This window comes from Haliotis cracherodii, unplaced genomic scaffold (assembly GCF_022045235.1).
Source record: "Haliotis cracherodii isolate W230 unplaced genomic scaffold, xgHalCrac1.p SCAF_13, whole genome shotgun sequence".
NCBI lineage: Eukaryota > Metazoa > Mollusca > Gastropoda > Lepetellida > Haliotidae > Haliotis > Haliotis cracherodii.
Window position 1 is genome coordinate 28,870,813 of NW_027266268.1, and position 26,112 is coordinate 28,896,924.

At 43.0% G+C, this 26,112-nt stretch overlaps 2 protein-coding genes across 3 annotated transcripts; one reads left to right on the top strand and one right to left on the bottom strand.

The window, feature by feature from the left end:
- LOC139459150 (uncharacterized) lies at window positions 1-10,482 on the bottom strand. The gene is made up of 5 exons (XM_071240604.1): window positions 10,129-10,482; window positions 9,104-9,210; window positions 6,814-6,995; window positions 2,316-2,429; window positions 1-625 (listed from the first exon to the last, which is right to left on the bottom strand). The coding sequence occupies exons 2-5, from the start codon at window positions 9,177-9,179 to the stop codon at window positions 575-577; spliced, it is 423 nt and encodes a 140-aa protein (XP_071096705.1). The 5' UTR covers window positions 9,180-9,210; window positions 10,129-10,482; the 3' UTR covers window positions 1-574.
- LOC139459151 (uncharacterized) lies at window positions 10,274-16,377 on the top strand. 2 transcript variants are annotated; one of them, XM_071240605.1, is made up of 4 exons: window positions 10,274-10,704; window positions 12,727-12,908; window positions 13,940-14,053; window positions 16,052-16,377. In XM_071240605.1, the coding sequence occupies exons 1-4, from the start codon at window positions 10,629-10,631 to the stop codon at window positions 16,100-16,102; spliced, it is 423 nt and encodes a 140-aa protein (XP_071096706.1). In that variant the 5' UTR covers window positions 10,274-10,628; the 3' UTR covers window positions 16,103-16,377. The 2 variants fall into 2 exon arrangements, with proteins under 2 accessions (XP_071096706.1, XP_071096707.1); XM_071240606.1 differs by having other exon boundaries at window positions 10,274-10,418.
- Window positions 16,378-26,112: the final 9,735 nt, after the last annotated feature.

The window sequence follows — 26,112 nt, forward strand, 5'->3', positions numbered from 1 at the left end:
GAGATTGAAATGTTTAATGAAGCGTCACATGATATATGATTTACATCACACTTTGGGAATAAAACATCTGTAGTAGTAGACATCAGCTCGACTGCTCAGTCATGGTAGTTGGAGTAGTGAGTCAGTATGGTTTACGCCGCTTTTGGCAATAGGTCAGCAATATCACGGCGGAGTAGTTGTAGTAGCAGTATTGGTATTGACACTAGCAGTAGAAGCAGGCAGTACAATAAGTAGCAGTAGTTGTAGTAGCAGCAGTATTTGGTATTGATAGTAGCAGTAGCAGCAGCACAGAGCACTGGTAGTAGCAGTAGCAGTAGCTGTAGTAGTAGCAGAAGCAGTAGCAGTGACTGCGACAGTGTTAGGATTCATATGAAGGCAAGTTCCCTGAAGGAGTACTATATGACTGGGTCTGACTATAATACATAACACGTCAATAACGTACTTACACAGTCAGTCAGTACACATGAAACAGAGCGAACATGACTATAAGTATAATAGCATTGACTTGAAAAGTGTGAGGCAGGTGAAGAGGTAGTTCATCAGGTATGAAGCTGGCACGTGACTGAAGAGGAAGTCAGCGTTTTCTCAGTCTCTGTGTCTCCGTCGCGCCATCCTTGGTCTGAGCCTGGGAACAGAAACAAGCACAGAGTAAGGCCAAGTCGTCTGAGTCACCGCAATTCGCTGTGTAGGGTTGTGTCCCTTGACGTGCCGAACCTTATGATCGTGGGTTCGAATCCCAGACTCGCCTTGATTATGACGCTTGGTTTGCCGCGTACAGGTCTTTCACAAGTAATCGCGAAGTCTGGGGTTCCCATGGACCATATAAGGCAACATTTTGCAACACTCCTGAACCGGAATAACAAATACCTTCTTTAAATATTTAGCTGAGTAAAAAACAATTCTTGAGCTAGCTAAGTTTTCAAAACAGTGACTTTATCAAATAGTGTTGCGAACATTAGGCAATAAGTTCTTGAACAAGTTGGCATTATATTGATGCATGGAGCTCAATAGAAGTAGTGAGTGAGTTGGCGTTAATGCTTCTTTTAACAGTATTCCAGTTATATCACGGCGTGTCAGCTTAATGTGGGAGGAAAGCCCGAAGTGATGCAGGTCTCAGACGTTTACCACTTCGGTGACACCCACGAGCACGGGTATGGTGCTGACAAACCTAGATACATAATCGGGGCGAACCGAGATTCGAACCCACAATCATAGGTTTCTGGGGTGCCCAAGGAACGCAACTCTGCACAGCGAATCGCGGCGCCTTAGACGACTGGGCCACCCATGCCCCCTCAATAGACGTAATCCTGATTGGGAACAACATCTGTATATTATCAGATTGCTTTAGAGCTTTGACAACGCTATATATTTTATGACAAATCATCTCAAACGATAAGGAAAGATATATCGAATTAATGGAGCTTTACTGTATAAGAAATGAGTGTAATTGGTGAAATTATGAAGAATACTGAATAGTTATTATGAAACAGAAAGGTCATCTTACAAAAGCGATATCCAACATACACAAGAGCGGATTTAAGGAATCGGATCCCACTCCAACCCTGAAGTTAAACATGTTTGTTTGTTTGAGTCTGGACCAGACAATCTCGTGATTGACATCATGAGCATCGATCCACGTAAATAGGATACAATGACATGCAATCAGCCAAGTCACCGAGCCTGACCACGCAATCCATTTATTCGCCTCGGACGACAAGCTTATGTTGCCGGGGACGTATATTCTTTACCATGGGAACCACCCACCGTATTCATACCTCTCCCTGGGGACAAGGTGTTCAGATAAGTCTGCGAAATTCAATTTTGAAATGTATGTAGGTATGTCAAACATAGTTAAAAACAATGAGATTTCATTATGATGATAAACCAATATAAATATTCATTTCAATCAATACCTCATGGGTTGTTAGACACAACATTCCTCCACTAGGGGTGAATTCACACGACCGATTGGGGGCGGTGCAGTAGTGACGTGTGTGGTTTACGTCAACTCATTAAATAAGGCCGTGGTACCGCATGGAAGTGAAATAAGCCCTACTGAAGCAACGTGTGGAGTACATGGCCGTAAGATAACTTTAACATGTTGCACGGAAAATAGTGCCGTTTGTGCTGTCATCTCTGAGCACTGATTGGTCATGGTTTCCCTCTCGCTAGAGCCAGGCCGTGTCTTGATTGGTTGGTTTATAATAGCAACTGAATCCCAAAAAGCGGACGTATGTATTCACTGGTAAGGGAGGAGCGTAGTGCATACAAACAAGTGATGTTTTGACGAAGGATGAAAGGCTGAGCTGACTTACTGTAATGACGAAGTCTCCATCTCTGTAGGTGTCCACGTCCCAGTGCATGACGACACCGTTCTTGTCTTGAGTCATCTTCTCGATGAAGTGATCATTTCGTAGAGAGATCAGGCTCTGTAACAAGTAGGAAAGATGTTTATAAACATAATGCAGATACACAGATGACTTGTTCTTGACCATAAGTGTGGGATGTCTAAATCTGTTGCGTTCGCGAAAGGGGAAGGGGTTCAGTCTCATTATAATCAGATCTTTGTTCTCGCTACCGCTAAACAAATATGTAATGACAACTCATCTGGAGTGAGTGAGTGAGTGAGTGAGTGAGTATGGTTTTACGCCGCTTTTAGCAATATTCCAGCAATATCACGGCGGGAGACACCACAAATGGGCTTCACACATTGTACTCATGTCGGAAATCGAACCCGGGTCTTCGGCATGACGAGCGAACGCTTTAACCACTAGGCTACCCGACCCCCCCTCTTCATCTGGAAAGTGACAGTCGAAATGTGTCATCATAACACGTGGTAATCCGAACGACTGTTATGGTCTCTACGACACATTCCGTAAAAATCATCACCAATCTCTCGCTTCAGTAAACACAGGAAACGGAGAAGACTTTCCATAGCCCGTGGGACGTGCTGCCATACAATATGGGCCATCTTTATGAGACATTTCAGAATTGTTTAGAGTTCAAAATTTGAATCGATAAGTCTCTCTGGATTTTTTAAACATCTCAACTTCCGGTGTATCAGTTTCGTCTTTATACACAATGTTCCCGATTGAGTGGGTCATGTAATTGCCTCAAACATACCATTCAATGTGTCATTTTATGTCATTATATAATTACGTCCACTACGGCTTGGGGCTCTGGCCAAGCAGGTCAAACTTTAAACTGGCAACACCTGTGGTATGCGCTTTTAACAGTATTCAAGTTATACCACGGCGCGAATTGTCACGTGGATTTCAGTGAGTGGGTAAGTTGGGTTTTCCGACGCTTTTAACAGTATTCAAGTTATACCACGGCGCGAATTGCCACGTGGATTTCAGTGAGTGGGTAACTTGTGTTTTACGAAGCATTTAACGGTTTTCAAGTTATACCACGGCGCGAATTGCCACGTGGATTTCAGTGAGTGAGTAACTTTGGTATCACGACGCTTTTAACAGTATTCAAGTTATACCACGGCGCGAATGGTCAGGTGGATTTCAGTGAGTGAGTAACTTGGGTTTCACGACGCTTTTAACAGTATTCAAGTTATACCACGGCGCGAATTGCCACGTGGATTTCAGTGAGTGAGTAAGTTGGGTTTTACGACGCTTTTAACAGTATTCAAGTTATACCATGGCGCGAATTGACACGTGGATTTCAGTGAGTGAGTAACTTTGGTATCACGACGCTTTTAACAGTATTCAAGTTATACCACGGCGCGAATTGTCAGGTGGATTTCAGTAAGTGAGTAAATTGGGTTTTACGACGTTTTAACGGTATTCAAGTTATACCACGGCGCGAATGGTCAGGTGAATTTCAGTGAGTGAGTAACTTGGGTTTCACGACGCTTTTAACAGTATTCAAGTTACACCACGGCGCGAATTGTCACGTTGATTTCAGTGAGTCGGTAAGTTGAGTTTTACGAAGCATTTAACAGTTTTCAAGTTATACCACGGCGCGAATTGCCACGTGGATTTCAGTGAGTGAGTAAGTTGGGTTTTACGACGCGTTTAACGGTATTCAAGTTATACCACGACGCGAATTGCCACGTGGATTTCAGTAAGTGAGTAACTTTGGTTTCACGACGCTTTTAACAGTTCTCAAGTTATACCACGGCGCGGATTGTCACGTTGATTTCAGTGAGTGAGTAACTTGGATTTAACGACGCTTTTAACGGTGTTCAAGTTATACCACGGCGCGAATTGCCACGTGGATTTCAGTGAGTGAGTAAGTTGGGTTTTACGACGCTTTTAAAAGTATTCAAGTTATACCACGGCGCGAATTGCCACGTGGATTTCAGTGAGTGTGTAGCTTGGGTTTCAGGACGCTTTTAACGGTATTCAAGTTATACCACGGCGCGAATTGTCACGTTGATTTCAGTGAGTTGGTAACTTGGGTTTTACGACGCGTTTAATGGTATTGAAGTTATACCACGGCGCGAATGGTCAGGTGGATTTCAGTGAGTGAGTAACTTGTGTTTCACGACGCTTTTAACGGTATTCAAGTTAACCACGGCGCGAATTGCCACGTGGATTTCAGTGAGTGAGTAACTTGGGCTTCACGACGCTTTTAACAGTATTCAAGTTATACCACGGCGCGAATTGCCACGTGGATTTCAGTGAGTGAATAACTTTGGTATCACGACGCTTTTAACAGTATTCAAGTTATACCACAGCGCGAATTGTCAGGTGGATTTCAGTGAGTGAGTAACTTGGGTTTCACGACGCTTTTAACGGTATTCATGTTATACCACGGCGCGAATTGCCACGTGGATTTCAGTGTGTGAGTAACTGGGGTTTTACGACGCTTTTAACAGTACTCAAGTTATACCACGGCGCGGATTGTCACGTTGATTTCAGTGAGTGAGTAACTTGGGTTTCACGACGCTTTTAACAGTACTCAAGTTATACCACGGCGCGAATTGTCAGGTGAATTTCAGTGAGTGAGTAACTTGGGTTTCACGACACTTTTAACAATATTCAAGTTATACCACGGCGCGGATTGCCACGTGGATGTCAATTATGTTTAATAAAATATAATATTACTGTGGCACCATTCAAAACGTGTTCCCACAAAATACTTACTTCCAGTGACTGCATCCAATTTGCTTGACAACGATCAAAGGATAACAAAAAAATATTTCATTTTGAATTTCACTAGACCGTTAGAGCCTTTTCTGTTTTCATATTATAAAATGAGGACCATTTTCAATTTCATTGATCAATTTCCACACAAATATTATTTTATCCATTTCCACGCAAATATTAATTAATGAATTTATTCATTTCAGTACTTCAGTAGATACCTGCATTATTTCATAATATTGAAATAACTGTAAATTTGTGGTAACTGGTTTTATGAAACTATATACTATATTGACTAATCAACAGTTTGGACAGCAACAGTCGTGGGACATAACAAAGGGCTGACAAATGAAGACAAATGGTTTAATTAATTTTTTTAAATTTTAATCATATTTTGCGATACTGCCAGTGACTACCAATTGCTTCTGGTGTAGCTTAGGTCTTGATACACATTATTTCATAGCGGGACGTTTTCGTTACTGTTCATCGTGTCATTTTTATTCTAAACCAGAGGACCGCCTCCGTGGTCTAGTGGTAGAGCGTCCGCCCGGAGACAGGAAGGTACGGGGTTCGATCCCCTGCCGCGTCATTCCAAAAGACGTTAAAAGATGGTACTTGTTGTTACCCTGTCGGGCGCTTGGCATTAAGGGGCTAAAACAAGGACTGGTCGGCTCGGAGTCAGTATACTGTGTCTGAGTGGGGTATTCATGTTAAACTGCGGCATGGTATCTCAGTGAGCTAGCACTATAAATCGGCATTAGTCCGGACTAGTACAAGCAGCCACACAAACACACACACACGTACATGCACGTCGCTATATAAGTGCAATAATCTTGGACGCGACGTTAAACCCATTTCACCTCACCTCTAAACCAGAGGCCATATCTATACCACACCGTTATATAGTCCTTGTCTGAACCAACGAACGCTACAAAATATGTTAGTGTTTGAGATTCAGTGGTGTACGGCCGTTTTTTACTTTTTTTTATACATGACGGCGGTCTGTAAAACATCGTGTGCTCGATATCATGAACATCGATCTACGCAACTGGGCTATGATGACATACATCAACCGAGTCAGCAATTTTACCACCCCATCTTTCAAGCATAGCCGCATCTTAGGACAAGCATGGGTTCTGAAGACCAATTCTAACCCGGATCTTCACGGGTGCGTTTTTTCAAGAATGGTGGGAAAACAGAGTGCCGTTTAAGCTTGGTTCCGTCTCATCATGTCATAACTTGTCGCACCCCACATTGAGCCGGGAACAAGAGTCATGTGTCAGGTTGGACCGTCGCTAATACGAAATCGTGCAAATATACCTCATACAGTCGACATATTATCTAGCTAAGGCCTTAGGTACATTGCTAAGTTTACTAACAAACAGTTTTACAATAAATCCTCGTTTGCACAGTGTTGAGGGTGTTTCGAGATGTGGATACCTCGGTGTATTTTCGATTGACCACAATTCCAATTCATGGAGTTTTATACACACTGACATAGAACTGAACTCGACTTGAGCATAGTTCGAGACAATTGCAGTGACGATATCAGATGGTGACGACAAACAAAACAATCATGATAAGGGTGAGGCGGAAATTCAAACCAGCGGTGACAGGACTCTGTCACGCCTAAGGGACGCAACTCTACACAACTTATTGCTCCATGTTAAAAGACAGTAGCGTTAATGTCAGCAAATATACAACAACCCACCGTTAGCGTTGCGGTCTTGTCGAGATCCGAATAGGTGAAGGGCACGTCCATCCTGAACTTGGTGTCAACAAACACGACGCCAGTTTCAGTGACCACCTTCATGTACCATTCGTCACCGTCACGTGACAGATGGAAGGTGTACACGAGGTGGCGAGTTGCCTCGCGTTCTGCGTCTGACATTCCTGGAAAAGAATTATCATTATTATATGGAATCCTACATTGTCGCGTTGTCATCCTTTCAAAACCAATTGCGACAATGTGGAAAGTTGAGATTTTGACGTTTTTGGCGTTATCGCGTTGTCGCACATTTAACGCCTTTTAAATACATTTTAGAGTGGACAATATATTTTAACCTTGACGTTGTGGCGTTGTTAACATGAAAAATATTTTTCAGAGCGGGTCACTACGACAATTAGTCAAAATGTCGCGTGATCCATGGTTGGTTGGTTGTTTTGTTGTTTAACGCTGCACTCAGCAATATTCCAGCTATATGACGGCGGTCTGTAAATAATCGAGTCTGGACCAGACAATCCAGTGATTGATATCATGAGCATCGATCCACGCAATTGGAATCGATGACATGTATCAACCAAGTCAGCGAGCCTGACCAACCGATCCCGTTAGTCGCCTTTTACGGCAAGCATGGGTTGCTGAAGACCTATTCTACCCCGGAAACTTCACGGGTCGCGTGATCCATGGCTTGATTACACTTTGGTATTAAGTCATGGCCATCCCGACATTGGTCGCATGCTCACTGTGAAATATACACTGCCGGGCAAAAGAAAATATACACCCATGTTTGTTGGTGGCTAAAAATGAACCAAAGTTATTCGATGGTGATGTTATTGATACGGGCACAAAGTTTTTTGCCCCATTCAATTTTCAAGTGAATACTTTCTTTTGCCCGGCATTGTAGGTTCATAAATATATTATTATTATTATTATTATTATTATTATTATTATTATTATTATTATTATTATCATTATTATTATTATTATTAAAAACGGCCAAAGCAGACAGCAAAAATTCACTGGTCATTTCAGTTTGACAAAGTCCAAATCCTCTAAACCAAACATCAGGACTTCACCAAAAGAAACTCTCAGAAACTATAGAAATCCGCCGTCACGAACCTTGATCAACAGAGATCAAGGGTATTGCATCTCCACTGCCTATGAAGATCTAATCAAGCAATAAACTTTTGTAATTAGGATCCAATCAGCTTGTCACAACTGTTTAATCCTTTTAATCCTTATCCTTACTGTAATCTGGCTTCATTTCCCGTGTGCTTCATTTCCCGTGTGCTTCATTACCTGTGTGCTTCATTACCTGTGTGCTTCATTACCTGTGTACTTCATTACCTGTGTGCTTCATTACCTGTGTGCTTCATTACCTGTGTGCTTCATTACCTGTGTGCTTCATTACCTGTGTGCTTCATTACCTGTGTGCTTCATTTCCCGTGTGCTTCATTACCCGTGTGCTTCATTACCTGTGTGCTTCATTACCTGTGTACTTCATTACCTGTGTGCTTCATTACCTGTGTGCTTCATTACCTGTGTGCTTCATTACCTGTGTGCTGTTTGTTATTCTAACTGTACATTTGGCTTCAATACCCGTGTGGTATTTGTTCTTCTAACTGTACATCTGGCTTCATTACCCGTGTGCTTCATTGCCCATATTCTATTTGTTATTCTAACTGTTCATTTGGCTTCATTACCCGTGTGCTTCATTACCTGTGTGCTATGTGTTATTCTAACTGTACATCTGGCTTCATTACGCGTGTGCTTCATTGCCCATATTCTATTTGTTATTCTAACTGTACATTTGGCTTCATTACCCGTGTGCTTCATTACCTGTGTGCTGTTTGTTATTCTAACTGTACATTTGGCTTCAATACCCGTGTGCTATTTGTTCTTCTAACTGTACATCTGGCTTCATTACCCGTGCGCTTCATTACCTGTGTGCTATTTGTCATTCTAACTGTACATTTGGCTTCATCCTGTTATCTGTATGCTACTTGTTATCTACATGTATTACCTGTTGTTGTATATGTTAATCTGCTCCTGATCACATGTCATGCATATACGTCTCGTCACTTAGTTCTTGTCACCCCAGGTGGCCCAGTCATCTAAGGCGCCGCGATTTGCTGTGCAGAGTTGCGTCCCTTGGGCACGTCAGAAACCTATTTAAAGTCATACTTTGACATCTGAGATATATTTTCATGTACAAATGTATCTGTAATTGGAGAAAAAAGCGTTTATAGTATTGTTTAAAAGTAAAGAAGGTTCCTACCCATGGCTTTAGAAAACTCATCATGACCAGTGGTCAACTCGGGAACCAGTATCCAGTCTCCGACCATGTTCGCCATCGTGATGGTGTTCTTGTGAAATCCTCGGTACCTGTGGAGATATGGCGATGGTGTAGCTTATAATGTCGACGTTGGATTTGCCGAAAAGACAAGAGAACAGCTCAGATGGTCTGAATAGCCACTTGCTTCGCAGCCCGTCCAATACGATCAAAACACCACGCGTATGTAAGCCCTATAGACGCCTAGAAATACATTATTACCGTATTTCCTTTAATAAATTTAATTTCATTATACGATGTATAATCTGAAATATGTAAAAAAACATTCAGTGTCAATTGACAGTGGCATTTCAACACTTCAGGCTAATTACTCCACCACAAGCACGTTTGATGATATGTCTTATTGAGGCTAACCACTGAAATATTAGGGATTAAATTAAAATAAAGGATTATCTTAAAATTTATGAAAGATAAAGATTATTGACATAAAAAGGGTACATATATCTTAATGATGAACCAGCACCCGGCGTCAATTAGACGTCGACGTGTATTGGATACCGGTGTCAAATAGAGGAAATACGGTATGTGAAATAATAGATATTTATATTTGTTACACGACACGAACACACGTTGTATAGTCCACAATCTAAAGCATCACAAAAGATCAAGATGTGGACACACGTGCCCGCACGTCGCAATAATCTTGGACGCGACGTTTCACCTCACCCCAAGATGTGACATTTACGGGGGCGAGGGTACAGTATTGTCACGTGTCAAGTACTAGGCAAGAGGTACGCGAAACGGCGTCACGACCCACATGCTCCGCACGTCACGCCTTCTCCTGCAACAAACAAAAGTGACTGGGCGGGGGAACAGATCGACCCAAGATCCATTCATTTCGAATCTACGTGTGTAACCCGTAAATAGGGTTGACCACACAGTCCCACCACATATATTCATAATACTTACGTATTAAAATGCGCATGAGAAGGAGAAAAAAAGATACTTACGAGCCCGAATGTGAGGTTTCCTTGACTTTTAAAACAGATAATCGACTTCCTTCGCAGCGCGTCCCACTTCTGTTGCGCTCCCGGTGACATATATGTATAGAGAGCTCCAAACACGGCCTGTGGCTGTGAGGAGTTTGTACGATAATCAAGCTCCGTCCCAGCACCTGACAACGCGGTCAACCTGGGACTCTATCGCTGGTAGACGGTTACGAATTCTGTTAGGAGCGCTTTGCTCACCCGAGAGGCTATCGCTGTGAGGATCTTGTGAATGGGACTAACTGTGGACCAGTGTAAGCCCTTAATACCGCCCTCAATATATCCCACCTTACCACCAAGCAGCACGGCTTTAGACTGGTTCCGTGCATCCTCCGCTTGGTGTCGCTGCTCTCACTTCACGGTCTCCATTGAACGGTAACCAGTCTAACACTGCTTGCTCGCCACACGACCGTTACACCCTCAGGCATCACTGTATCACTGATATCACACGAGAACACCTCGCGATGGCGAACATGATCGGAGACTGGAAACTGGTGCCCGAACTTACCACAGGCCATGATGAGTTTGCTGCGGCGTTGGGTATGTGTGACATATTCACTAATAATACATACACAAATCCGTCTGTGAACACTTAATGTATATTCAGGGGAGGTTGGGTAACCCAGTGTTTAAAGTGTTCGCTCGTCACGCCGAATACCCGTGTTCGATTCCCAACGTGGGTACAATGTGTGAAGCCCATATCTGATATCACCCGCCGTGATATTGCTGGAATATTGCTAAAAGCGACGTAAAACAATACTTACTAACTCACTAATATATATTCGCATAGTTACGCATATTTCGTTTTGATATTCAGCAATCCATTTCTAGTATTACCCGCTGGTCTTGCCCGGCCCGACTTTTAGTCAATCCACTGTAATGATACTGGTAAAACCACAGAATAAACACCTGTATAGTTACAAAAGAAAAATATATTTTTTAAAACAGCTACGAATTCCTGATTAAACTGATGCTGAACTCTCGACACAATCGATCCATCGTCCCACAAATAATTATATTTATGATATTTATTACCACTTGTACTTTTATGTGAAGTACTCGAATTTTATTACTTTTTTTTCACATGAGTATCGTTCCGGAAAAAAAGTAATCTCAATAAACAGACGACCTCGCTATGTCTCAATGTTGTGAAATCGTCCTAATGAGCGACGCCTGTACGACCTGTGATATCGCCCTCGGTCGTGTTGACCCTACCAGTGTGTATATTGACATAGCTAGATGACCTACATAGGTGTTGTACGCGTTGAAGAAGCTTATTCAGTGACGAGAGGCGGCATGGTCACAGTACCCCCCGAAGTTCACGTTATCACAGATGTGATCAGTGACCATGTAAACATACAGCAAGATAGTATTTACAATATAAACATATACGTACAAATCAATGCCATAGATTGAAATAGCATACAGTAGTCAAGTCAAGTCAAGATTTATTTCCTTTCTTATGCAAGAAATTTATATATACAGTAAACTATGGTTATAACGAACTCAAAGGGACCATTAATTTTAGCTCGTTATAACCGTAGTTCGTTATAAGCATATATACAGCATATGTACAACAAATTATATGAGGCTACATATCTCCTCTTGAGTGGGGTCTCGGGTGGCCGTCGTCAAAGGCGCCGCAATTTCTGCTGGGCAGAGTTGCGTCCCTTGGACACACCAGAAACTTATAATTGTGGGTTCGAATTTCGTTTCTCCCCGATTATGTTTCTAGGTTTGTCAGCACCATACCCGTTCTCGTGGGTTTCATCGAAGTGGTAAACGTCTGACACCTGCATCACTTCAGGCTTCCTCCCACATTTATCTGACACGCTGTGATGTACCTGGAATACTGTTAAAAGCGGCGTTAACGCCAACTCACTCACTACTTCTATTGAGCTCCATGCATCAATGTAATGCCAACTTGTTTAAGAACTTATATTTTTATTGCCTAATGTTCGCAACACTATACAATAACGTCACTGTTTCGGGAAATGCACTGTACATGTCATCAACATCCGCTCATATTCGCAAAACACGTATGTCAGTTAATCATGGTTTTACCTTCATTGTAAACTCGTAAATTCGTGAATGCTCCCAAATCTCTACTTTTGATGATATCAGTGATGTCCGCGTTATATAGAAATATTTGACTGACATGCACCAATCTGAATTCGTCCACATTGCTTTCAACATCAAATATATACAACGTCAACGTCAGAAAATATTCAGCTTCGATTATCTTCAGAAACAGTGATGACACCAGGCATTCACGAAAAGCATTGTCCCCCCTCTACCGGCAGCACCCGCCGCTCACACAATTTACTCCTGCCACACGGCGGCGGCCTGTAAATAGTCGAGTCTTGGGGGGACAATCCAATTACACTGATTTTGTTGAAACTAAGGACTACTGTTTCAGATTCCAAGACCAAGTGTTTTCTTCGACATGTACAAATTGTATCCTTATAATCATCAGGCATAACGTCAAATCAAACTTTGGTCCCGGTGTACTGAAACTTGAATTTTGGAAGCAAATACACAATGCTCCGTTTATCGTTCCAGGAATGACAGACAAGGAGCGCGAGGCAACTCGCTTCCTCGTCTACACCTTACATCTGTCACGTGACGGCGAGGAGTGGCATATGAAGGTTGACCTTGAAGATGGAAGCGTGTTTATGGACGTCAAGTTCAAGATGGGCGTTCCCTTCCACTTTTTAAGTTTCGACAAGGTCACTAAAATGACGGTAAGTGAGGTTTTAGCAATATTCCAGCAATATCACGGCTTGGGACAACAGAGATGAACTTCACGCATTGCACCCATGTTGGCAATCGAACCTTTGGAGTGACCAACGAACGCATTAACCACTAGGCTACCCCACCGCCCCTTCCTGATGATCCAATACAGGTGACAGTGCTGACAGAAACACATATGTCGCCAACACCCACATCCTCTTGGGCTCACTGTTTATATATTATTTGCAGTAAACGCGTCTCTGTTCAGTCATGTAATAACGAAACATATCATTTATCAACAGGATTATGTGTGTGTGTGTGTGTGTGTGTGTGTAAAATGTGTTTACGGGTGTACATGTATGTGAGTGTGTGGGTATGTCCGTGTGAGTGTATGTGAGAGTGAGTGAGGTGTGAGTGTGTGTGTGTGTGTGTGTGTGCATAAGGTGTGGGTATGTGTTTGAGTGTGTGTGAGAGTGAGTGAGGTGTGAGTGTGTGTGTGTGTGTGTGTGTGTGCATGAGGTGTGGGTATGTGTTTGAGTGTGTGTGAGTGTGAGGTGTTTGAGTGAGTGAGTGAGGTGTTTGAGTGTGGGTATGTGCGTGAGTGATGTGAGTGAGTGAGGTGTGGGTATGTGTGTGTGTGTGTGTGTGTGTGTGTGTGTGTGTGTGTGTGAGTGAGGTGTGTGAGTGAGTGAGGTGTTGGTATGTGTTTGAGTGTGTGTGTGCGTGTGTGTGTGAGTGAGGTGTTTGAGTGAGTGTGTGTGCGTGAGAGGTGTGGGTATGCGCGTGTGAGTGTGTGTGTGAGGTGTGAGTGAGGTGTTTGAGTGAATTTGTGTGTGTGTGTGTGTGTGTGTGTACGTGCGTGCGTGCGTGTGTGTGTGTTAGTGTGCGTGTGTGTGTGTGTGTGTGTGTCGTCTTCAAACCATTGTTCGTCTCGTAGTTTCAGAGTGGAAAATTGAAATATGTGGCTAACAATACAACTCAGTACAGCCTGGTCACGTGCATATGTATTTATTTTGTTTCAAATTTACGGCAATATTTCCAGAGTGTCATCGAGTTACGGAACGACCACTTCATTGAGAAGCTGACATCGGACAAGGATGGAGTGATCATGCAGTTGGATGTCGACACGTATCGGGATGGGGACTTCGTCATTGCGGTGAGTGAGTGAGTGAGTGAGTGAGTGAGTGAGTGAGTGAGTGAGTGAGTGAGTGAGTAGAGGAGTGAGTGAGTGAGGAGAGGAGTGAGTAAGTAGAGTAGTGAGTGAGTAGAGGAGTGAGTGAGTGAGTGAGGAGAGGAGTGAGTGAGTAGAGGAGTGAGTGAGTGAGTAGAGGAGTGAGTGAGTGAGTGAGTAGAGGAGTGAGTGAGTAGAGGAGTGAGTGAGTGAGGAGAGGAGTGAGTGAGTGAGGAGAGGAGTGAGTAAGTAGAGGAGTGAGTGAGTAGAGGAGTGAGTGAGTGAGTAGAGGAGTGAGTAAGTAGAGGAGTGAGTGAGTAGAGGAGTGAGTGAGTGAGGAGAGGAGTGAGTAAGTAGAGGAGTGAGTGAGTAGAGGAGTGAGTGAGTAAGTAGAGGAGTGAGTGAGGAGTGAGTGAGTAGAGGAGTGAGTGAGTGAGTGAGGAGAGGAGTGAGTGAGTAGAGGAGTGAGTGAGTGAGTAGAGGAGTGAGTGAGTGAGGAGAGGAGTGAGTAGAGGAGTGAGTGAGTGAGTAGAGGAGTGAGTGAGTGAGTAGAGGAGTGAGTGAGTAGAGGAGTGAGTGAGTGAGGAGAGGAGTGAGTGAGTGAGGAGAGGAGTGAGTGAGGAGAGGAGTGAGTGAGTAGAGGAGTGAGTGAGTGAGTAGAGGAGTGAGTAAGTAGAGGAGTGAGTGAGTAGAGGAGTGAGTGAGTGAGGAGAGGAGTGAGTAAGTAGAGGAGTAAGTGAGTAGAGGAGTGAGTGAGTGAGGAGAGGAGTGAGTGAGTAGAGGAGTGAGTGAGGAGAGGAGTGAGTGAGTAAGTAGAGGATTGAGTGAGTAGAGGAGTGAGTGAGTAGAGGAGTGAGTGAGTAGAGGAGTGAGTGAGGAGAGGAGTGAGTGAGTGAGTAGAGGAGTGAGTGAGTAAGTAGAGGAGTGAGTGAGTAGAGGAGTGAGTGAGTAGAGGAGTGAGTGAGTAAGTAGAGGAGTGAGTGAGTAAGTAGAGGAGTGAGTGAGGAGTGAGTGAGTGAGTAGAGGAGTGAGTGAGGAGAGGAGTGAGTGAGTGAGTGAGTAGAGGAGTGAGTGAGTAGAGGAGAGGAGTGAGTGAGTAGAGGAGTGAGTGAGTAGAGGAGTGAGTGAGTAGAGGAGTGAGTGAGTGAGTAGAGGAGTGAGTGAGTAAGTAGAGGAGTGAGTGAGTAGAGGAGTGAGTAGAGGAGTGAGTGAGTAAGTAGAGGAGTGAGTGAGTAAGTAGAGGAGTGAGTGAGTGAGTAGAGGAGTGAGTGAGGAGAGGAGTGAGTGAGTGAGTGAGTAGAGGAGTGAGTGAGTAGAGGAGTGAGTGAGTGAGTAGAGGAGTGAGTAAGTAGAGGAGTGAGTGAGTAGAGGAGTGAGTGAGTAAGTAGAGGAGTGAGTGAGTAGAGGAGTGAGTGAGTAGAGGAGTGAGTGAGGAGAGGAGTGAGTGAGTGAGTAGAGGAGTGAGTGAGTAGAGGAGTGAGTGAGTGAGGAGAGGAGTGAGTGAGTAGAGGAGTGAGTGAGTGAGTAGAGGAAGGAGTGAGTAGAGGAGTGAGTGAGTGAGGAGAGGAGTGAGTGAGTAGAGGAGTGAGTGAGTGAGGAGAGGAGTGAGTGAGTAGAGGAGTGAGTGAGTGAGGAGACGAGTGAGTGAGTAGAGGAGTGAGTGAGGAGAGGAGTGAGGGTGTAAATTAGTGAGAGGGTAAAGGGGTGAGTGAGTATAACATTATAATGCTAACTTTGTACATTTATCCTATGTCATTGGCTTTGTCATTATGTTGTTGTCTTCGACATTCATCCCACCATATATCATGAACGCATGGTGGGGTGAATGTATATATTTACTTACTGGGCATTCACCCGATGGAGCAAGAAGTAGCTCTGTAACATCGTACAAAGTATAAAAGAAGTTGTTATCCATAAAAAAATGTCAAAAAAACTTCCAAATGCCTGTCAAAATCTTAACTCTGTGCTTGTTTCTGTTCCCAGACTCAGACCAAGGATGGCGCCACGGAGACACAGAGACTCAGAAAACTCTGACCAGCCCCTGACTGACGTGATCTCAACAACATGTCACTACCAAAACCATGTACGGCCCCCGAAAAGATTGTGTTCATTTATCATAAATAGAAACTTATTTAATCCAGACTATTCTGGATCTATGTCAGTACCGAACAGACATACAGTCCCGAATAAATAACGTTAATGTATCATAAAATTAAATCTGTGTAATCCAGACTCTATGTCTATTACGGATCTATGTCAAATTGTTTATTCCGTGGACACTCAGAGGCTATAGGCCCTAGTTCAACAAAACTCACAGGGTATGCATGTTCCTATAACTTACAATGCATAACGTGTGTACAATGCAATATATTGTGATACTGTAATATTTGAGGTTGACATGAGTATGCAAAACAAATTGATATTTGGGTACGTTTTCAACGTCTTTGGAATATATTTGTTTCTTAATTCAGAATAGAGTTTCTAAACAAAGATAAAAAGAAACTCACTTTCTACAACATTAAGGTTACAAGATGTATACAAAGAGTCATGTATTGTTAGACTTTTGAAATAAGCCTTTATAGATCTACACATCATTATAACCTCTTGCTCTGAATTGAGTTTTGAAAATCATTTTGATTGCAACAAATGCTAGATATTCTTCGAGAATATATTGTTGGCATTACCTAACCCGAAACAAAGTCCTAGTAAACAGTATTTCTAGGTAACCCGAAGATTAAACTACCTCTATAGATGCATCTTTGGTGCATCCCTCTCTCTAATTACAGTACTTTCCCACCGTTTTTAAAACGAGAACTTTACTTGTATTTCGACTGACGGACAGTGACCACTTGTCACAATAATCTCCAAACTGTTGATATGATGTTTGAGACCAATTACCGAATCAGAGAAAAGGACAACATCGTCAGCAAAAAGTAAAAGGAATAATAAATTTTCTTTTTGATCTGGATATAACTGTATGGCATTTTCAGATTTTGAGTTAAGTTCAAAAACAAGACTTAAGTTCCAGTAAGGACAAGATATTTTATGGGGAGAACCTTTTCTATTGTATTATTATGCGACGTTTCTCTATAGCTCCTCATACCGTCAAGCATTGTATATTTGTACCATGTACAGATGCCTTCTTACTATTAACCATCAGCCATTAACTGCTTTCTGTTGTTACTATATAAACCAACCATTATCCTTTGGTGTTGTTGTTCATCCCTTTTATGTTTACTGTCATGTTGTTTTTGTAAATCCTTATTGGATGTATATAACACTGTACTGTGCTGTCTTACTTACGCATACAGTCGGAAAGCGCACGTAAAATCCCCAACTTAAGTAAGTAAGTAAATGTCTTACTTCACGCTTGCTTGACTACGGTATAAGGATCTATTCCGAAGCATAATACAATAAAGAAGTTTTTATCCGTAAAAATATCTTATCTTTACTATTTACTACCAATTTCTTAAAATGTCAATCAAACAAGACTTTAGTTCATTTATAAAAAAATGAGAACAAGATTAGGCTTCATACACAACCCTGACGCACCCCCAAAGGGGGATCAAACATATCTGTAAGGTTACTACCATTGTTGCGAACACAAGCTTTATCTGGCTGGTAAACGGCTTTTAGTGATTTACCATCTTTACCATCTTTGATCCTCACGCATATTCAACAAATAAGTGCCAACGTTTGTTTTGATGTAGTGTGTTATGTTCTGTCAATATCGAAGCGGATTTACAGTTACGTATTTACTATGCTAATGTATCATCAAATGCGTACCTTACAAGTGGTGCCAATATATTTGATTGGCTAACCAAGATTTATTTGGGCGTTTAATTTCCATAAACCGAAAAAATAAATAGGCCACGCCCTCTAACTTACAACTGTTTCCAGATTGGCTGACAATAGAATGGGAGAGGTTTATGCTGCGTTATTGCGCTGATTGATGGGACTGATTTCGTATTGTTGTCACTAGTATTTTGTGTGTTGGTGATCAAATAAGCAGTGTGTAAAATAAGTATTATTATTATTAAGAAGTGATTTCAATCAGTTTTGGTGTTCATGGAGTCATGAACGGAAAACCCCATTGGCACTTTTTTGCGGACGAACGATCTCATTAAATTCAGTTGTTTAACCCCGACAAGGAGAGGTTTTGAGTGGAGGAAGAAACATTTGTTGTGTGAAATAAAAATTGGGAATATTTTATGTACGCTAAGGATAATTTTGTCATCGGTGATTCGTACATTGCATCAAGTTGAAAAGAGAAATATATTTCGTTCGTGAAATCTCTTCCACCGGCACCTCGGAGGACCCACGAAGCTGTATACTTAGTAGTATGGGTACGTCAACCAAAACACACGCCCAACAACGTTAGATAATCATATCGCTTTTGAAGGAAAAATGAATTATACGACGAAATACATGATTGGTGACTTGTTAAGGAAAGGATTCGGAAACCTATGGTGCGTAAACATGTTATATCCACTTATGCCCTTATGAGGCATGGTGGCATCGCTAACAGGAAATGCCTTTTGGTTGGTACCATACCATCTTCCCGAGGCAAGAGCGTTTAATGTTTTTAAAATGTTATATGTTAGCTGGGGAGTTAACTGACTGTAAAAGTCCACTTTCCACCCTTGTCGAACTAGGCTGGAATTAGATCGTAGCGCACTTAGTGGCTATTACGAGTTATATCCCTTCTATGCCTCTCCTATGGACCAGTCAGATGCCACCTGTCGTATCACTTGCATTTGCTTCAAACAAAATGGCGGCGCCCAGTCAAAACGATCTGATCGATAATGAATATCTATATTGTGAGAAAACGGGTTTTTCATCGCGAAGTGCATCAAATCACGTGAGCACCTTGATAAAAAACATGAAAAAATGGAAATTATCTGTGGACAACGAGTTAGCGGTGCACATGCTTTACAAATCCTGTAATCGACAGTTCACGAACCGGATTTCGATTTCGTTGCGCGATTTTGATTGGACTATGCATAGACTCGTTAGTCCAGCCAAAATGTAACTCCATAATACCAGCCTAGTTCGGAACGGGTGAAAACTGGATTTGTATAGTCAGTTATAATTTGCGCCCTTGCCTCAGGAAGATGGTACCATACAGGTGCTCGTTGGCTTCACTGAAGCGGTAAATGTCTACACGAATTACTGTGTACTTAGTATAATACCTTTCCAAGTTTGTGTGTATGTTTGTTTGGTGTTTAACGCTGCGCCCAATATCCATCTATTTGGCGGCGGCCTGTAAATTATTGAGTCTGGACCAGACGAGCTAGTGATTGATGTTATGAGCTTCGTCTCACGCCGTCGGGGTAGACACCCTCATACAGCAGCAGAATCCTGTAAGCCAGGATGAGAAATAGTCCATCACCTTGGTCTGCAGTCGAAGCTTCAGTTTCGTCTCCACCATAGAAGGGAGCACGGGTGGCCCAGTAGTCTTAGGCGCAGAAGCCTATGATTGTGGGTTCGAATCCCGGTTCCCCCCGATTATGTTTCTAGGTTTGTCAGCACCATACTCCTGCTCGTGGATTTCACCGAAGTGGTAAACGTCTGAGACCTGCATCACTTCGGGCTTTCCTCCCACATTAAGCTGACACACCGTGATATATATAGAATACGAAATGAGCTCCCGTGTAATATGAATCCCGTTTTATGAAACGAGCTTTCGCTCGTCAGATGCCACAACTATTCACAAGTTTCATAATCCAATTGAGTAATACTTCAAACACGTCAAATGATGAAACGTATGAATTTAATACCATACAACGGTCCACCTTTAGAATTCAGGCGTCCGTTCCACAAAATTATCGTAGCGCAATGTTTATCGCAAGAATTTTGTTGCAAGATCCATCGGCGAAAAAATGCCATGTGACGTCAGCCTAGCAACCAGGTTGCTGGGGTCATCGAGTGTGCATAAGCTCCTTTCAGTGATCTATCAACTCCCCACGCAATGTCGTTGAATAAGCAAAGGGATGTTGAGAGCTTTCAATATTTGTTCGTGAAACGTGTTTCGAGAGTACATAAGCACGCCGCCGTCATATAGCTGGAATATTGCTCAGTGCGGCGTAAAACAACAAACCAACCAACATAAGCACGCGTTTTGGTATTACACAATGTGTAATACTTCTTTATGTTTATTAAACGGGTGATCTCTTCACGGGCTAGTAATAAAACGAAAAATTATTAAAAGCGGCGTTAACCCCAACTCACTCACTCACTCCACCATAGAAGTATCACCGGGTGTCGTCAGTAGGCAAAGTCACGGTTTGTTTATTTCTGAGAAAAATAAGAAAGAAAAAAAGAACAAGTGTTTTTCTGAGACAGTTAAAGCACAAATACTATCTGCAACGAGGTGTGACTGTCAATGGAAAATGCCATGCCACGGAACTTCATCCTCTGAGTGAGTGACTGAATATGGTTTTACGCCGCTTTTAGCAATATTCCAGCAATATCGCGACGGGGGACACCAGAAATGGGCTTCACACATTGTACCCATGTCGGGAATCGAACCCGGGGATTTGACGTGACGAGCGAACGCTTTAACCACTAGGCTACCCGACCGCCCCTTATCCTCTGAGACCAAGCTACCTAGGAGACACATCGAGGAAAGATCCACTCAGAGGTGCTACTGTTTCACGAGGTTTATCGGTAACGACGAGGTAAATGCTGTCGTCGATGCCTTTTTGGAGCGCCAGGATGAAGACTTCTTTAGAGCAAGGGTAACTAGACTAGAGCATCGGTGGACCCAGTGTAATTGAATTGAAAGAGGATTTATTGCAACAAACTGTGTGAACAATTTTGATTCTGAACGATTTTCTGTTTGATTCCACGAACCTTTCGTTTTTCCACGTATGACCCAAATCTTAGCCTATATAACATTTGGTTTGGTTTGTTTGTTGTTTAACGCCGCACTCAGCAATTTCCCAACTATATGACGGCGGTCTGTAAATAATCGAGTCCGGACCAGACAATCCAGGGATTGACATCATGAACATGGATACACGCAATTAGGATCGATGACATGTATCAACCAAGTTAGCGAGCCTGACCACCCGATCCCGTTAGTCGCCTCTTACGACAAGCATAGTCGCCCTTTACGGCAAGAATGGGTTGCTGAAGACCTATTCTACCTCGGATCTTCACGGGCCCTAAGCCGGTACTGAGGACAAGCATGTGATAATCGGTTTTGACTTAGTCTGTCCCGGAATCCTCCAAGGGGGGCATGTGGGATACCTGAGACGCCCCTTGCCCTACTACCGGTAGTGCGGGGTGGATCTGACCCCGATGACGACAAGCATAGTCGCCTTTTACGGCAAGCATGGCCCGGTTGCTGAAGAACTATTCTACCCCGGATCTTCACGGTTGTATATGTTGTGAAAAGGGACACATTTCGTAGACTCTAGTGACTTTAGAGTCGACAGTCCAAAGATACAAACTGGGGCGGGGGCGAGTCGGGGATCAGAACTCACAACCGGCGGATCTGACACGGCTGAGACACGTTACTTTTACACAGTGTCGGATTCAAATTGACAAGTATTTATTATCTTAACAACAGATATGTTTGAGACCCCGTGTATTGATATTATTAACGTATTTACAAATTTACAAACACACATGACAGTGTAAGGAAGCTGCTGTCATAGACGTCCACACACACCCAGCTGCCCCCTCGGGCACCTGCATGTGCACCTGCTAGTGCACCTCCCGCCACTCGCACAGCCAGTTAGCAACAAGCTCGGAGACAGATCTTAAGCATGCATCCTTCCACCTGACCAAAGGAATGTTTTTTGAGAATTTATCAGCTGGTTCGTTTCTTGAAGGTTTCAAAGTTCATATGGGATTTTATCCGCTCGTCTCAAAAACTTCCTGCCAATATTAAGTAAATACATGGTTAATTACAGTCAGAAGCGCAGTTAACTCTTTTGATGTCATGACGTGGGACGAATGTTCTCGCCAAGGGCTGTCAGTGCCCTGACCAGCTACGTGAATTATTTAAGGTCACTCGGTGCTTTGTTCACTGCAGGGAGAAATACAGTACGTCACTTTTTAATTGATTGTACATTGTTTGATGATCTACCGTGTCATTTTTAAGAAGAATTTCGAAGCTTTAGCGATTACATGTTGTTGTTTTTAACTTGAGTAGTTCAGCTATTATGAATGATGATTAATTGCAAACTTCTCTATGCAATAGGATTTGCAATGTGTTTAAGAGAAGACAAAATATTCCTATATGCTCGTTATTGTGTATACATTTTACATAGTTTAATAGCATATGTAATTGTGTCTCGTAAGCCTAGTGCGGCTGGATGTACAAGGTTTAAATGTCACTAGTTTTAGTGTATATGTATATACATGTGACACATAAATAAACATGTCTCTCTCCCCGTGTTTCTCTGTCTCTTGTGTGTGTGTGTGTGTGTGTCTCTCTCTCCGTGTTTCTCTGTCTCTTGTGTGTGTGTGTGTGTCTCTCTCTCTCTCTCTCTCCCCGTTTCTCTGTCTCGTGTGTGTGTGTGTCTCTCTCTCTCTCTCTCTCTCTCTCCGTGTTTCTCTGTCTCGTGTGTGTGTGTGTCTCTCTCTCTCTCTCCCCGTGTTTCTCGTGTTTGTGTGTGTGTGTGTCTCTCTCTCTCTCTCTCTCTCTCTCTCTCTCTCTCTCTCTCTCTCTCTCTCCGTGTTTCTCTGTCTCGTGTGTGTGTATATATATATATATCTCTCTCTCTCTCTCTCCGTGTTTCTCTGTCTCGTGTGTGTGTCTCTCTCTCTCTCTCTCTCTCTCTCTCTCTCTCTCTCCGAGCCTTTCTTTGTCTCTCTATCTGTGCCTCTCTCTAGCTGTGTTTCTCTGTCTTTTGTGTGTGTGTCTCTCTCTCTCTTCGTGCCTTTCTTTGTCTCTCTATCTGTGCCTCTCTCTAGCTGTGTTTCTCAGCCTTTTGTGTGTGTGTGTGTTTCTCTCTCCGTGCCTTTCTTTGTCTCTATCTGTGCCTCTCTCTAGCTGTGTTTCTCTGTCTCTTGTGTGTGTGTGTCTCTCTCTCTTCGTGTCTTTCCTTGTCTCTATCTGTGCCTCTCTCTAGCCGTGTTTCTCTGTCTCTCTATATGTGAGGCGTTTCTTGTTGTTTGTATATGATCGACAAACCAGTGACTGATACCACGAACAACATCCCACGCCCTCAGCATTCGCTGCTGGGGCTCCGTTCTAACTCGATGTCCCCACGGTAAAGGGGAGTCCTGTTGGGATTTACTCTCTGGCGTAAAGCGACTCAAAAATATTTCGTAAGCGTAACATCGGCTTAAATGATATGTTAAAAATTAACGTAAAACGATGATGAAAAACATTTACTGCCAAGAGTGGACATTGATGAAGTGAAGTGAAATGGGGTCTGAGGTCACGTTCAAGATTTTTTAACTCATGTTTTGTTTGTTTGTTGTTTAACACCGCACTCAGCAATTTTTCAAGTTATATAGCGTCTGGCTGTAAATAATTGAGTCTGGACCAGACAATCCAGTGATTGACATTACAAGCATCAATCCACGCTGTTCCGATACGATGACATGCATCAACCAAATCAGCGAGCCTGACCACCCGATTCCGTCGGTCGCCTCTTATTGCAAGCATAGTCGCCATTTTCGGCAAGCATGGGGTGATCAAGACCAATTCAACGCGGATCTTCAAGGGTCTTTTACTCATGTAGCGACTTGCATTCACGTATCAGGAATGATTTGAGGGAGACAAGTCTTATTTTGAATCATACAAGTATATTTAATTGAATGTCATCAGGACCGTATAGGACAGCAGTCAAGGCAAGTTCATCCCCAGCCACAGCAGCCAGCGTTCTACGCATCATCGGTCCCTCTGTGGATCCTGATAGCTTCGTAGACATTTATACAGGTTACATCAACCACGTGTCCTTTCTTTCAGACTCAGGAGCACTAGTGAGTGAGTGAGTATGGTTTTACGCCCCTTCCAGCAATATCACGGCGGGGTACACCAGAAATGGGCTTCACACATTGTACCCATGTCGGGAATCGAACCCGGGTCTTCGGCGTGACGAGCGAACGCTTTAACCATTAGGCTACCCGACCGCCACTCAGGAGCACTAAAATGGAAATATAAACGTAGATCCCTGACATTACATCGCATTCGTTTCCCACTTATGTAATTGCAAATTTGGCACTTGCGGTAAAATAGCGGACCATTAACCTCAAATTCTAGCGCCACTGCATCAAAAATGTTAAAATGCTGAAAATGAATACGAACGCGATGTTGAGCTTTGAATTGTTGAACGATACACGGACCTCTGTGGAACCCAATAACAGCCAACACTGACATAATTTTACTCCATTGCAATCACACTCACCTGTACTGTTCTGTACACAAAGCATTTCCCTCTCAAGAGTCTGTTTATTGGCAGTTACTGAAGACTTGTATTAAACCGCGTACTTATAACCCCGCGTTTCGCACGTGAAAACCATACCAATCCGGTTTCATTACACTCAGCTGAACCGGTTACAGACTGGAGTCACATATTTCTTTTAAGTAAGAATAATTTAACTCTTAGAATTCGTTTGTGGCGGGTTATACGCCAGGGAAAACATGCCTCCGAGGTTTGGGCTGAAAAAGTAAACACGGGAGAGAGGAAATGTTTCATGAAAATCGACTGAACCGTTTACAGACTGGCGTCATATATTTCGTTTTCAGACAAGAGAAGTTAGCGTTTCGAGTTTGTTTGTGGCGGCTTAATAAGCCAGAGTAAGAAACTTTCCCCCGGTTTCAGTTGAAAATGTAAACATTCGCGGTCAAGAAAAGTGATGTTACCCCGTGGTATAGTTTCCCCAGTACATCTTTCAAAACGTTGTTACCCCGTGGTATAGTTTCCCCGGGACATCTTTCAAAACGTTGTAACCCCGTGGTATAGTTTCCCCAGTGCATCTTTCAAAACGTTGTTACCCCGTGGTATAGTTTCCCCAGTGCATCTTTCAAAACGTTGTTACCCCGTGGTATAGTTTCCCCAGTACATCTTTCAAAACGCTGTTACCCCGTGGTATAGTTTCCCCAGTACATCTTTCAAAACGCTGTTACCCCGTGGTATAGTTTCCCCAGTACATCTTTCAAAACGCTGTTACCCCGTGGTATAGTTTCCCCAGTACATCTTTCAAAACGTTGTTACCCCGTGGTATAGTTTCCCTGGGACATCTTTCAAAACGTTGTAACCCCGTGGTATAGTTTCCCTGGGACATCTTTCAAAACGTTGTTACCCCGTGGTATAGTTTCCCCAGTACATCTTTCAAAACGTTGTTACCCCGTAGTATAGTTACCCCGGGACATCTTTGTTTGTCCCTGTCGAAATCCCGCGTAAAACTTTCCCTATCCTTGTTACCTATTGGTATAGTTTCTCGGTATAGCTTTCCCTAACGTTGTTACCTTTTGGTAATGTTTCTCGGGATAGCTTTCCCTAACGTTGTTACCCCTTGGTAAATTTTCCCTGTATAACTTTCCCTAACGTTGTGACCCCTGGGTATAGTTTCCCAGTGTAGCTTTCCCTAACATTGTTACCCCTGGGAATAGTTTCCCGGTATAACTTTCCCTAACGTTGTTACCCCTTGGTATAGTTTCTCGGTATAGCTTTCCCTAACGTTGTGACCCTTGGATATAGTTTCTCGGTATAGCTTTCCCCAACGTTGTTACCCCGTTGTATAATTTTTCGGTATAGCTTTCCCAAACATTGTAACTCCAGGTCGATTTTCCCGAGTAAAACTTTCCCTAACGTCGTTACCCCTGGGTATAGTTTCCCTGTATAACTTTCCCTAACGTTGTTACCCCTGGGTATACTTTCCCAGTATAGTTTTCCCTAACGTCGTTACCCCTGGGTATAGTTTCCCGGTATATCTTTCCCTAACGTTGTTACCCCTGGGTATAGTTTCCCAGTTCAGCTTTCCCTAACGTTGTTACCCTGGGTATAGTTTCCGTGCATAACTTTCCCTAACGTTGTTACCCCTGGGTATAGTTTCTCGGTATAGCTTTCCCTAACGTT

What these genes read in the sequence shown, in the direction of transcription:
- LOC139459151 (XM_071240605.1), top strand. Translation starts at nt 10,629, where the DNA reads ATGGCGAACATGATCGGAGACTGGAAACTGGTGCCCGAACTTACCACA. An exon ending in TGAGTTTGCTGCGGCGTTGG is followed by an intron (nt 10,705 to 12,726) that starts GTATGTGTGACA and finishes TTATCGTTCCAG; the next exon opens with GAATGACAGACAAGGAGCGC. An exon ending in ATGGGGACTTCGTCATTGCG is followed by an intron (nt 14,054 to 16,051) that starts GTGAGTGAGTGA and finishes TTCTGTTCCCAG; the next exon opens with ACTCAGACCAAGGATGGCGC.
- LOC139459150 (XM_071240604.1), bottom strand. Translation starts at nt 9,179, where the DNA reads ATGGCGAACATGGTCGGAGACTGGATACTGGTTCCCGAGTTGACCACT. An exon ending in TGAGTTTTCTAAAGCCATGG is followed by an intron (nt 6,996 to 9,103) that starts GTAGGAACCTTC and finishes ATTCTTTTCCAG; the next exon opens with GAATGTCAGACGCAGAACGC. An exon ending in ATGGAGACTTCGTCATTACA is followed by an intron (nt 626 to 2,315) that starts GTAAGTCAGCTC and finishes TTCTGTTCCCAG; the next exon opens with GCTCAGACCAAGGATGGCGC.